At 43.2% G+C, this 13,067-nt stretch overlaps 3 protein-coding genes across 3 annotated transcripts; 1 reads left to right on the forward strand and 2 right to left on the reverse strand.

Moving 5' to 3' along the window:
- Window positions 1–2,994: 2,994 nt before the first annotated feature.
- LOC109622893 (DNA-directed RNA polymerases I and III subunit RPAC1) lies at window positions 2,995–4,138 on the forward strand. The gene has a single exon (XM_020077348.3). It carries the CDS (start codon window positions 3,122–3,124, stop codon window positions 4,127–4,129), a length of 1,008 nt encoding a protein of 335 aa, XP_019932907.3. The 5' UTR covers window positions 2,995–3,121; the 3' UTR covers window positions 4,130–4,138.
- An 82-nt stretch (window positions 4,139–4,220) lies between these two features.
- LOC115258518 (zinc finger protein OZF) lies at window positions 4,221–5,889 on the reverse strand. Its single transcript, XM_029858644.2, has 2 exons — window positions 5,712–5,889; window positions 4,221–5,656 (listed from the first exon to the last, which is right to left on the reverse strand). Exons 1-2 carry the CDS (start codon window positions 5,820–5,822, stop codon window positions 4,271–4,273), a joined length of 1,497 nt encoding a protein of 498 aa, XP_029714504.1. The 5' UTR covers window positions 5,823–5,889; the 3' UTR covers window positions 4,221–4,270.
- Window positions 5,890–9,962: 4,073 nt separating this feature from the next.
- Window positions 9,963–11,964, reverse strand: LOC134286436 (uncharacterized). The gene is made up of 2 exons (XM_062848046.1): window positions 10,415–11,964; window positions 9,963–10,183 (listed from the first exon to the last, which is right to left on the reverse strand). Exons 1-2 carry the CDS (start codon window positions 11,619–11,621, stop codon window positions 9,963–9,965), a joined length of 1,428 nt encoding a protein of 475 aa, XP_062704030.1. The 5' UTR covers window positions 11,622–11,964.
- Window positions 11,965–13,067: the final 1,103 nt, after the last annotated feature.

Consider the following 13,067-nt stretch of genomic DNA (forward strand, 5'->3'; position numbering starts at 1 on the left):
ACTGAACCTAGTCCAGCGCCAAGGGGAATGACATATCCTTTTCTAACCGGAATATCCGCATTTATCCGTTTCTAACCGTCGCTAACCGTTGCTAAGCGAGCTGCTAAGTGAGCAGCAGTTAGACACGGTTAGCGACGGTTAGAAACGGATAAATGCGGATATTCCGGTTAGAAAAGGATATGTCATTCCCCTTGTCCAGCGCAAGGGGAATGACATATCCTTTTCTAACCGGAATATCCGCATTTATCCGTTTCTAACCGTCGCTAACCGTGTCTAACTGCTGCTCACTTAGCAGCTCGCTTAGCAACGGTTAGCGACGGTTAGAAACGGATAAATGCGGATATTCCGGTTAGAAAAGGATATGTCATTCCCCTTGGTCCAGCGCCAATGAGCCATTTTACGAAGTGACAACATTGTTGATGATGATATTGATTTTCACGGGTTAGGACGCCACCTCCTGTCAAATTTCCATTCATAAAAATGCTTGGAAGCCATACTGAAGCGACCGGTAGAATCACGTCATTGACACGCCTATGAGCCATTTTACGAAGTGACAACAATGTTGATGATGATATTGGTTCTCACGGGTTATTAGACACTACCTCCTGTCAAAATTCGTTCATAAAATCGGCTCGTAAAATAGACTATACAAGCTATAACATGCAACCCCCTGAAGAAAGCGTCAGTTCTTGAAGCCGCCGCCTTTAAAAAAAAAAGACACGGACACGCTTAGCACTTCCAGTGAGCTATTAAGCTCTTTGAAGGAAGCACCTCACTAGACAACGGACTAGCATGCAACGCCCAGTGGCACAGTCGAAAACTTTTCCTGACAGCTTGGGCGGGAATCGAACCCGCGCCCCTAGCACGATGCGACTAAATGCTTGGTGACACTTTGGTGGGGCGCCACGGGTTTGTTTACGAAATTTCAGTCTGCTGACCAATCTGCTACGTGCGGAAGCGAACTTTGTCGTGCGAAGATAAATTCGTGATCGAAAAACGATCATTTCCACATATTGTTCAATAGGTTGGGTATTCTTTGTTAAATATACAAGATGCACAAGTATGACAGTACATTTAGCCCATTTAAAACAACACTAAAGTCAATTAAATTTGAATGTCGCACAAGGGGAATGACATATCCTTTTCTAACCGGAATATCCGCATTTATCCGTTTCTAACCGTCGCTAACCGTGTCTAACTGCTGCTCACTTAGCAGCTCGCTTAGCAACGGTTAGCGACGGTTAGAAACGGATAAATGCGGATATTCCGGTTAGAAAAGGATATGTCATTCCCCTTGATGTCGCACCTGCTCCAACAGCAAGGGGAATGACATATCCTTTTCTAACCGGAATATCCGCATTTATCCGTTTCTAACCGTCGCTAACCGTTGCTAAGCGAGCTGCTAAGTGAGCAGCAGTTAGACACGGTTAGCGACGGTTAGAAACGGATAAATGCGGATATTCCGGTTAGAAAAGGATATGTCATTCCCCTTGTCCAACAGAAAAAATCACTGTGTTTTCAGGCCAAACATTTCAATAGGTCCTATCTGCATTTGAGAGGCTATCTTTGTCAAGGGGAATGACATATCCTTTTCTAACCGGAATATCCGCATTTATCCGTTTCTAACCGTCGCTAACCGTGTCTAACTGCTGCTCACTTAGCAGCTCGCTTAGCAACGGTTAGCGACGGTTAGAAACGGATAAATGCGGATATTCCGGTTAGAAAAGGATATGTCATTCCCCTTGATCTTTGTTCACTTTCTCTTTCAATTATTGCAATGTAATGGTACACTTTGCAACTATTTTTACAGTACAAATCAAAAGACGATTGTTTTGACCATCATTCAATGCAAGGAAACAATCATAATACAAATAAACAGCTGAGATATTAATGAAAGATGTGGGGAAACCAAAGAATGCCTCTCTTCTGCAGATTGGACCTTTAGACATGTTTGGCCTGTTTTCAGCCTTATGCAACCGCCGATTCAAATCAGCACCACGTCCAGCACCGGGGGGAGCGACACTAGTTTTGCCAAGACGAAAAACCCCAAAAAAAGCCAAAAAAAGTCGAAAAAACCCGGCAAAACCCGCAAAACTTTTGTGGGTTTTAGCGACTTTTTTGAGCTTTTTTCAGCTTTTTTTGAGGTTTTTTGGCTTGGCAAAACTAGTGTCGCTCCCCCTGTCCAGCACCATATTTTTGGCTTCAATCCAGTTGTATGTGGATGACAGCCGTTTCATGGGGTTGATAACATGGAGTGACAATAGTGGCATTAGGTGCCCAATTTCGTTTGACCTGCACATTTTGGGGCCGTTGAAACAAAATAGAGTTGACAACAATGCCTGTCAGTGGGTTGGGTAGAATACAAGTCAGTAACAAATTTTGAAAACGACGTACAGTAGACGTTCGCTCGGTGCAAACTGCAATGCTTTTTAACTGCAAGTCCGCTAAGTGCAACAATTTTGCAGTTATCGCACCGCTATCTGTCAAAAACGAAACGTCAACAGAGTTGCAATGTTTTTCAGATGCACTACAGCTGCAATGCGATGTTTTTGAGTCTTTCATTCATTCAAAAAAAGATGTTTTGAGTGCATTCTGGCTGCGTCCTGTCAGTCGTTGCAGTTAGCGAATTTCATTCGGTAACTGAAACGTAAACATGTTGCACTTATCGAACGTCTACGGTATAATCAATGCTACACCATGAGCCATTTCACGAAGTGACAACAATGTTGATGATGATATTGATTTTCACGGGTTATTGGACGCTACCTCCTGTCAAAATTCATTCATAAAATCGGCTCGTAAAATGGACTATTGATTATACGTCGTTTTCAAAATTTGTTAAATACTGAAGTAGCCGGTAAATCTTCAATATGTACTTTTTTCCGTGTATTTGTAGATTTGAAATATTTCATTGCTTTTTATTCTTGAAATAACGCGTATTTGGCTGCGTGCTTCGCATTGGAGTTGTCATTTTATATTCGAGTAACTTCGGGTTTCGAGACACGAAGTTTAGGTAATCGTCGCGTGTTTACAAAATTTCCAAAATTTCTAGCTGTGTTCGGCACGCGCGAATTAAAGCACGTGAAATTTTTGTGTTTATTCGCGGAAAATTGTTAAAAAAATGCCCGAAGCGATGGAAAATCTATCGCAAAAGCCTAGAATCTACTTGGATGAGTACAAGCTGAAGCAGGATGCCAACGATTACGGTTTGTCGGACGAATTGTGGGATTTTGAGCGATTTAAGAAGCAGCTGCAAATCGTAATCGTTCGGTACGAGGAAAACGAGCTGGAGTTTGACATGATCGGCGTGAACCCGGCAATCGCCAACGCCTTCCGGAGGTTGATGCTCAGCGAAGTGCCTAGCATGGCAATAGAAAAGGTGCATATTTACAACAATACTTCGATAATCCAGGACGAAGTTCTGGCTCACCGACTGGGTCTGATTCCGCTGAAGGCCGATCCGAGGCTTTTCGAGTATAAAACGAATGAAAACGATCCGCCCAATGCATTGGATACGTTGGAGTTTGAGCTAAAAGTGAAGTGCACTAAGAAGAACAAGGATTCCACCGAGATCACAAACAACGACAACATGTACAAGAATCACAGCATCTACTCCGGGCAGATCAAGTGGATTCCGGTGGGAAATCAGGCCTCTATCTACAAGGAAGCCGACGTCGGACCTATCGATGATGATATCCTGATTAGTAAAATGAGGCCAGGGCACGAATTCGATATCAAATTGTTTGCCATGAAGGGAATCGGTAAAGATCATGCCAAGTTCTCTCCGGTGGCAACTGCTTCATACCGTCTGCTGCCGGAAATCCGTCTGAATCGACCGGTCGTGGGAAGGGATGCTCTCCTGCTGCAGAAGTGCTTCTCTCCGGGCGTCATCGAAATCGACAAGGATGACCAGGCTTACGTGAAGGACGCACGGTATGACAGCTGCAGTCGGAACGTGTACCGCTACCCGCAGATTGCTGATGCGGTAACGCTGAGCCGGGTGAGGAACCACTTCATCTACAACGTGGAGTCTTTGGGGGCGCTCAAACCGGATATCATTTTCGTGGAGGCAGCCAAAGTGTTGAAGAAGAAATGCAAGATGTTCCTGGACGAGATTAAAGGTAACTAACTTTGACTAAATTTTGTACATTTCTTTCGGCTGATGACCACTCCTATTACAGAGGTGTCCCCTCTTTACATTTCGTCAACCTTTATAAATGAATCGACAAATAAGTACCTGACAATGTTATAAGCTTTTAATTTCTACTGTTTATTCTAATGTTGTCAATGTTTCTGGAAGTTTTACCACAGATTCAATAATAAACTCATCGATTGGACTCGCGCGTTCATGTTGACTCATATGGCCTATTAGAGTTTTCCTTTGCCGAAAGGTCTTTTCACAAATATGACACTTCCATGGGCCTTCAGCGGCGTGGGTGAGTCGATGCTGCTTCAGAACTTTACTGTGGGCAAACTTGCGCGGACAAATTTCGCATACGTACGGCCGATCGCTTGTGTGGGCCGCCCGAAAGTGGACGGAGAGATGACTCTGGGTTTTGAAAGCTTTGTTGCAACTGGAGCATTTGAAAGGCCTTTGGTTCGTGTGGCTTCGTTGGTGAATCTTCAGCTCGGCTCCCGTGGCGAATGGTTTGTCGCATTCTGAACAGATGAAGTTCTTGATTGCTTCGTGAACTCGAACTACGTGATTCCGTAGCATAGTGAGATTTTTGAACTGCTTCTGACATTTGTCACATTCGAATGGAGTTTCATTTACATGGGTCAGAAGATGGCTTTTCAGACCATGAGCTCTGACGAATGATTTGCCACATGTGTCACAGATGTGCAACTTTTCATCGCGATGCGTCTTTCGATGCAGCGTCAAAGATGTCGCAAACTTGTAACATTTTCCGCATTCCTTACAAACATGCTTCTTGACATCTCCGTGCTTGTTCATGTGGCGCCAAAGAGCCCTAGCACTATTGAATTCATCACTACACACCTTACAAACTTCCGGCTTCAGCCCTTGATGCTCCCGCTGATGTGCTTCGAAGCGCTCGGCACTACGGAACCGCATGCTACATTTATCACAGCTGATATCCATCCTTTTCCCAACAACCTGTTGTTCGCTATTCTCCACGCTGACAACTTCTTCTTGTACAATTTCCTCCTCAATGTCTTCCCCCGTGTCATGTACTGTTTGTTCCTCTTCCGATAAGTAGAACTCTTCTACAACAGTTGCCTTAACGTCATACTCTTCGTCATCTGGATCGCCATCAGTTACTTCGATTTCTATCTCCTGATTCATATCTTGTTCATCATTCTCCTGGATCTCCTCAACACCCGTTTCGATTTGTTCTGGTGCAACAATTTCGTACTCTTCTTCCTCGAGTTCCTTTTCCTTTTCTACTATCGTTTCAGGAGATTCTTCGCCGTTGTTTTCCAGACCTCTATCAGCAATTGGTTGTACTTCATCATCTTCAGGTTCCACAACCTCTTTATCATCAACAACCGATGGCTCGGTCTTTTTCAGATGTTCAAACTTAAACTGCAGCAGAGCATCCGTTTCCAAGCATTGTTGTTTGAACTTACTCCAGGATGTGCATTTCCCGTAGCACGTTCCGCAGATATTCCTTGGCAGACCGGGTCCGGTTGATAACTACAATCATGGACGAGAATCAAAAACATAAGTCTGAAAATTCGTCACCTTTTACCTTTAGTCCGACGCAATCTTCGAACATTTTTGCCGTTGGAGCGTTCTCCAGCGGACGCAATGTGTCCTCGTCGTTCGAAAGACACCCGCGACAACGGTTCGATAGATCCATTGTTAATATATTTTTCGATTTTTGGGGATTGTTTGAGGATTAACCATTCTAAACTTCCGTCATTTCTTTTTTTTTTTTTTTTGACGTTTCCACTTCTTGGTGGAGAGCTCGGACCTAGTTGATCCATCTCGCTCTTTGGTGTTTGTTTCGGGCGTGTTTTTGGGTGTTGTGTTTCCTTTGCTCGTTGGTGATTCGTCATTCGGTGGGGCGATTTATTGGTCGGTTTGCGGTGTGTTGGTATCGGGTGTCTCCGGTATTTGCGGAAGGCCCCTTGCTTAGCTTGTACATAGATAGCTTCATATTTTAACTTTGCATTCTTGCAAGAACTTTGTTATAGCTTTAAGTTCTTTTAAGGCGTTTTGTTTTAGTATGTTAGTTAATGGCTTATTATTTTGTAGTATGTCGTATTTCTTTCTTTGTTTGGCGAATTTGACGCATTTGTATAGAATATGTTCTATGTTTTCCGTCACGTTGCATTTGTCACATAGTTCGTTGTCTTCCCATTTCCAGGCTCGTTTCCTATCCTTTGTTAGGCAGTGCCCTGACCTTATCCTTGCGATCGTTATTTGCTCTTGAGTTGTCAGTCCTGTTTGTTGGCTCCAAATTTTCTTTAGTGGTTCGTCGGCTATTTGGTAGTGGTATGCTCCTTTCTCCTCGGATTGTAGTTTGTATTTCCTGGTCCATTTTCCCCAGACTTCCCTTTTCGCTAGTTTCAACGTGTCTCCTAGTGTCAGGCTATCGTGACTATCTTGCTTGTTTTTTGTGGCTTCTACCGCTTCCCGATCTGCTACTTCGTTTCCCTCAACTCCTATGTGGCTCGGTATCCACTGAATGGTCAGGTTCGTGTTTATACTATCTTGATATACGTCGTACACCAAATAGTTTGATCGTGTCTTGTCTACGTTTTTCAGTGCTTCGCATGCACTTTTTGCGTCGGTGAGGATTACTGTTTTTTCTTTCTGTTTTTGTTTCGCGTATCGGACAGCCTCTCTTATTGCCAGCAACTCTGCGTTTGTGATGCTGAAGTTGTTGTTTATTGTTTTCGAGATTCTGAAGTTTTCCTGCGGGTCATACACTGCTATCGCTGTTCCATTTTGTGTTTTTGATGCGTCGGTGTAGATTTTGTGGTGTCCTCTGTATTTTTTGTCCAAAAGCTCCAAGGTTTTTGCTTTTAGTATTTGTTTGTCCGTTTGGTCCTTTCTTCCCATTTGCTTATCTATCTCGGTTGTGATTTTCAATTTTTGCCACTTTTTCCTGTCTTCTAGAATTGTTTCGCTTTGTGCTTTCATTTGGCTGATTATCTCTACATGTTCTTCTGCTATCTCTGCGATATATTATCCGTTGCAAGAAAATAGAGAGCGAAAATGGTGCAAAATCGCTGATAGACCTCCGCTCGTACGTTTAATCGTTATGGTGTCTTTTACAAAAAGTGCGCGAATGGGCCAAAGAATACTGCGCCGAAAACACCAACACGATTTACCGTACTGGCGGAGGTATATGAGCTCTCGCGCTCAAAAATTTTCGCGCAACGCATAATATGTCCCTGGATCTGTTTGATGGTCGAGTTTGTCCCTGATGAATTTCAGGTTCGGGTCTCTGTAGTATTTTGCCTTGATGACTTCGCGAAGAGTTAGGAGTTCTACTCTATCTACCATTGGGGTCTGTCCTGATTCTGCTAGAAGCACGTTGATTGGTGTGGTTCTTAGGTACCTCATCCCTGATCTTACGTACGCGTTCAGTACCGTTTCTATCTTCTTTTTGTTTGTGGTTGCTGCGTTACCATATATTGCTGCTCCGTACTCTAGTCGAGACTTGACTAATGCATCTCCTATTTTGATGACCGTCTCTGGGTTTGCCGGACTATTTCTTGTTGAGATTAGCTTTACGATGTTCAGATTTTTCTCTGCTCTTTCTTTTACATATTCTATGTGTTTCCTGTGTTTCAGAGATTTATCCAAGACATACCCTAGATATTTGTGTACCCTTACAACTTCTATTTTGTGATTCTTTACTTTTATGTTTATTTTCTCATCTGCTGTCTTTCCGAAGTTGATCGTTGCGCATTTGTTTGGGCTGATTTGCAGGTTTAGTTTTTCTAGATCTTCGCTTATTGTTTTTAGAAAACAGTTTGCTTTCGATTGTACTGTTCCCTCTTCTCCTATGATTATTGCTGCGAAATCATCCGCGAACTGTACTAGGTGTATACCATCGCTCGGATTGGCGTGTTCGTGAAGCTTTGCTGTATATATGTTGAACAGCACGGGTGACAGAGGACAGCCCTGAGGTAGTCCTTGGTTTACTTCCCTCGTTTCTGGTCCGTCTGGTGTTTGTATTATGATTTTTCTGCTTTTTAGGTACTCGTACAGCCATTCTGCTATCCCGCTTGGAATTTTCATCTCGTTTATTTGTTCCATCAGCTTTCCTACATTTACACAGTCAAAGGCTTTGGATATGTCCATGAAAACAACTATGCATCCCATTTTGTCCTTTTTAGCTTTACTTGCTAGGTTGACTACGTAGTTGACGCAGCTTGTTGAAGACCTGTGTTTTCTGAAGCCGAATGAAAGTGTTGGGAGCAAGTCGTTTTCTTCCAAGAAGTCGTACAGCCTGTTTTTTACTGCCCCATTAATCGATTTCAGTAGTACGCTGAGCAGTGCTATTCCCCTTTTTCCTGCAACTTCCGAAGGAGGGTAGTTCGCCTTCTGAATGAGTATGATTTTGATCTCTCTCCATTTCTCCGGAATGATTTTGTTTTTCCACGCGTAGTTAAGCTTCTCGTATATTTCCAGTAGTAAATCCCGTCTTATGTTTTTGAGCATTTTGTAGGATATTTGGTCCATACCTGGTGTTGAGTGGTCTTTTTTGTTAAGAACCACTCTATCGAACTCTTCTGTTGTGATAGGATCGTCAAATTTTTCGTCCTGCTCCTGACTTGTGTGTGTTGGTTCTGGTAGTCTGCTGATCGGTTCTTTGTAGATGTTGTCCAGATATTGTCTCGCTGTTTGTGTTTCTACTACGTGTTGCGATGCCGTTTTTCTTCCTGTGAGCGCTGCGTTAACTCCTCTTACTATGTTCCAAAGCTGGCTGATAGGTGTGTCTTTGTCAATTTTTGCCCGTAGTTCATGAGTGTCCTTTCTTTTTTCCCTGCGTATCAACCTTTTCAGATTTGCTTGAGCTTTTTTGAAGGCTAGTTGGTTTCCTAGGGTTTTTTGTTTGTTGTAGTTTTTCAGACATTCTCTTTTGTGATTGTATGCTTCTTGTATCTCGTCATTCCACCAGCGTTTCAAGTAATTAGCCTTTTTATTTTTGACGATGTAGCTAGATTTTTCTATCACTTCTTCGAATACTGTTTGGAGCTCTTCTAGATCGTATATAAATTGTGGTTGAATAGTATTTAATTCTTCTATAGCTTTCGTAACGTTGACCTTTGTAGTCCTCACTTCTGCTATCGGAATCCTTAACTGCACGCTCATTTTGATGGCCAGATGGGTACTTCCAAAAGATTGATCTTCGACTTCCCAGATTGTTTTGTTAGCTATTCCTCTCGTTGCTAACGTCAAGTCTATCGCTGACGCGTTGCTGTCGATCCTCGGGATAGTGGTCGTTGTTCCGTCGTTGATGACACAGAGTTTTGAGGTTTCCAAGGCGGTTGCGATGGTCTTCCCTTTACTGCATGCTCTTCCCTGTTCTCTCCTACTTTCGTCCCACATTGCGTGGTGCGCATTGAAGTCCCCGGCCACTATCATCTCCTCGGTTATTGTTTCCACGGTTTCAAAGAATTCTGTCAGTTTGCTTTCTACCTGTTTAGTTATGGATGTATCGGGCGGCGCATAGACCGAGATCACTATTAGTGGTTGGTCTAGGTTTGTGATTTTGACCGCTATTGTTTCTAATGGGTGAAACGTCCTGATGTTGAGCGGTTCGAAATCCAGTCCGTCCTTTATCAAAATCCCTACTCCTCCGTATCCTTCTGTCCTTCGTTTGCTCACCAATGTGTATCCTCTCATCCTAAATGATTCTCCTTCTTTTAGCCATATTTCTTGGAGGCAGGCTATTTTTATGTCCTCCGTATTCAGGAAAAACTCTAACTCTTCTCTTTTGTCTGTTGGTCTGATAGACTGAATGTTGATTTGTAATATCTTAATGTTCTTGTCCATTTCTGCTGTTGTTGTTATTCTCGTTTTCTGTATGGTTCTCAGTTTCTGTTATGTTTTTCCCGAATTCCGTGACGATTTCCTTCAGTACCGTGTTGATTCTGATGATCAGCGCCTCCATGCTGGTTTCGTCTTGTTGCTGTTGACATTCTTCTTCCACTCCTTTTTGCAGTCTTATGATTCTTCCTATCACGTTGATCCTCTTCCCTAGGGGCAAGACACTGTGCAAACGAGAGTAACTCTGAGAAATTCTGAGTAACTCTTTTTACCAATGATCGACGAAATTTGTCGAAAAACACCCCTAAAACTGCAAGAAAATCGGGATATCGGGCAATATTGTTTTGTTTTTGCGATAGTATCAGGCAATACTCAAGCAAAACGGGAGCAATCCGGAGAAATTTTGAGCAACTCTGTGAAGGAAAATGTACTCTCCAGCACAGTGTCTTGCCCCAAGCCTCTTCCCTAGCTCTTCGACTTTTCTTGTCAGTTTTCCTATCTCTGTCCTGTCTCTTGATGTATCGTCCCTTCTGCTCGATGTTTCAGAGCCGGCGCTCGATGAGCTTCTGCGTCGTCTCCTGGCTCCTTTCCGTTGATTATTCTTCCTTCCTTGGTGTGGCTTCCATCCTCCTCTCCAAGCGTTGGTCATCTCGTGCTCGTTGTCTTCGGCTAGTTCCGGGAACTCCTCGTACCTTCTCAGCAGATCGAATTGGTTCTCGTGTCTCGGGTCTCTTCTGGCTAGCAGTTCGTTCGCTTCCTGTTGTGTTATCCTTCTCTTCTGGACCGCTTCATTCACCTTCATTTGCTTCTTTCGTTCAGGGCATCTTCGGTCGTCGGATCGGTGGTTCCCCCCACAGTTTAGGCAGCTGGTTTGTTCCGCGCATTCCACCTCGCTGTCGTGCGTGTTTCCGCAGTTGGCACATTTCGTGTTTTTCCTGCATGCTCCTGTCTTATGCCCGAACCTCCAGCAATTTTTGCATTGTTTCATCGGAAAGATGTAGAGCTCCGGAACGAATCTCCATCCGTACAACACCGCTGTCTCCGGCAGAGCTTTTCCTTTGAACTTTATCCTCACCATTTTTGTATCCACTAGGTTTCCTTGATTGCTTTTCCTTTTCATGCGCTCCACACTGATGACTTCTCCGGCTACTTGCAGATTTTCGAATATTTCGGCTTCGCTGTAACGTAGTGGAACCCCCTTCGCCAGTCCTATGATTTCTTTCTCGATGTGTGGTACGTAGATTCTTAGTCCCACGTCTTCCAGGTTGGTGAGTACCAGAGGGGTGGCTTCTTTTGCTGTTTCGAAGGTGATCTTGAACCTGAATCGTCCGATTTGTTGAATATCTTTGATCTTCCGTATTCCCTTGTCTGTCAGCGCCTTGCCTACTTCGACGGGGTGCCCGTAGTTGTTCTGCTCCGGTTCTGTTGCTTCGAGATACACTACTTCCGAGTTCCACGATTCGCTGATTTGTCCGTTTCTCTGGTTTGGGCCCGTGTCCTTCTTTTGCTGAATTCGCTGTGAGCTTCTTTGTTGTTGGTTTGCTTTCGGGGCTGCTGCTGCCGGGGCTCCGCTTCGGTTTGTCACCGTCTTTGCAGCCGTCCCTGTTTTCATCGTGCTGTACTGCTTTCTGGATACTATCTGTGACATTCTGCAACTTACGACTACTTATTATCTATTCTAAGCCTACTAACTTTATTTCGCCTTTTTTGATATTTTCTCTATTAATCCTATGTACTAGTCTTTTTTACTCTTTTTATACGATACCGATTTTCGTTTTGGACCACTGTGCCCGTCCGTTGACTCGCCCGTCTAGTCGGTCCCAGGTCGCGCACCTGCGCGAGGTTTTATCGCCGTCTTCGTCCTCCTAGAGTCCTCTGTTCTCGCTTTTCCTGATGCTTTCGTCCTCCTGCTGCTCAAATCACTCGGTATTTTCGCTTTTCGACACTTTTTCCGCTATTTCTCGATGATTTTCACTTTCACCTATTTCAAACACCTCTGTTGGCTGTGGCGGCCATCTTCCTTTTTTCGAACACTGTTGTTTACTCTCCGTCATTTCTTATTAATGATTATGTCAATGATGACTAAAATGAAATTTACAACTTTTGACAAAAAACAATGCCTTGGGGTGTCAATTTACGAATAATCGATCACATTGGTACACACTAAAATCAAGACTTTACTTTTGTTTGCAACCTAGTTTGCAACTAGCGACAAGACACTGCCCGCATAAACTACACAGAAAAAAATCTTGCAGTAGCTGTTACTATAAAGTTTAAGCCTTGGGGCAAGACACTGTGCTGGAGAGTACATTTTCCTTCACAGAGTTGCTCAAAATTTCTCCGGATTGCTCCCGTTTTGCTTGAGTATTGCCTGATACTATCGCAAAAACAAAACAATATTGCCCGATATCCCGATTTTCTTGCAGTTTTAGGGGTGTTTTTCGACAAATTTCGTCGATCATTGGTAAAAAGAGTTACTCAGAATTTCTCAGAGTTACTCTCGTTTGCACAGTGTCTTGCCCCTAGGTTTAAGCATAGTTTTTCAATCCGACGTAACTCGAGAATGTAAACAAATCCGGGTTAACTGCTGCATGCATGATTCATAAAGCAAATTGAAGAACCCACATCACTGTTTGAAGATTTATTGCTTAATTTGTTTAACTAAGCATATTTTTCGAAACGACGTATCTAACTACATATTTTGATGTTTACAATTTTACTGATAGATACACCATTTTGATATATGAGAAAACCAAACGACGTATCTAGCCAAAATCGAAAGTAACAGATACACCACACGGCGTGTGTATGGGAAAAGTTTATAACAAAAAAATAGGCATCGTCAAATTTTTCGCTATTCAAAAATAGAGGCTTTCAGCTTTCATTTGCAGGGTCCCTCAAAAAAATCCACCGAGGGATCCCGAACAACTTTTTCAGAATACTGTTTTTCCCCATACAAAATGCACGGTTCCAAATTAATCCCTATTTCTACTTAACAAACATACCCAATTTTTGTATGAAAAAGTTCCCCCGATGGAATATTTCGATGTTAGGCTTGAATGAAAGCTGGTAGCGTCAACTTTCACGTAGCGTA

Source organism: Aedes albopictus, chromosome 2 (genome assembly GCF_035046485.1).
Source record: "Aedes albopictus strain Foshan chromosome 2, AalbF5, whole genome shotgun sequence".
Lineage (NCBI taxonomy): Eukaryota > Metazoa > Arthropoda > Insecta > Diptera > Culicidae > Aedes > Aedes albopictus.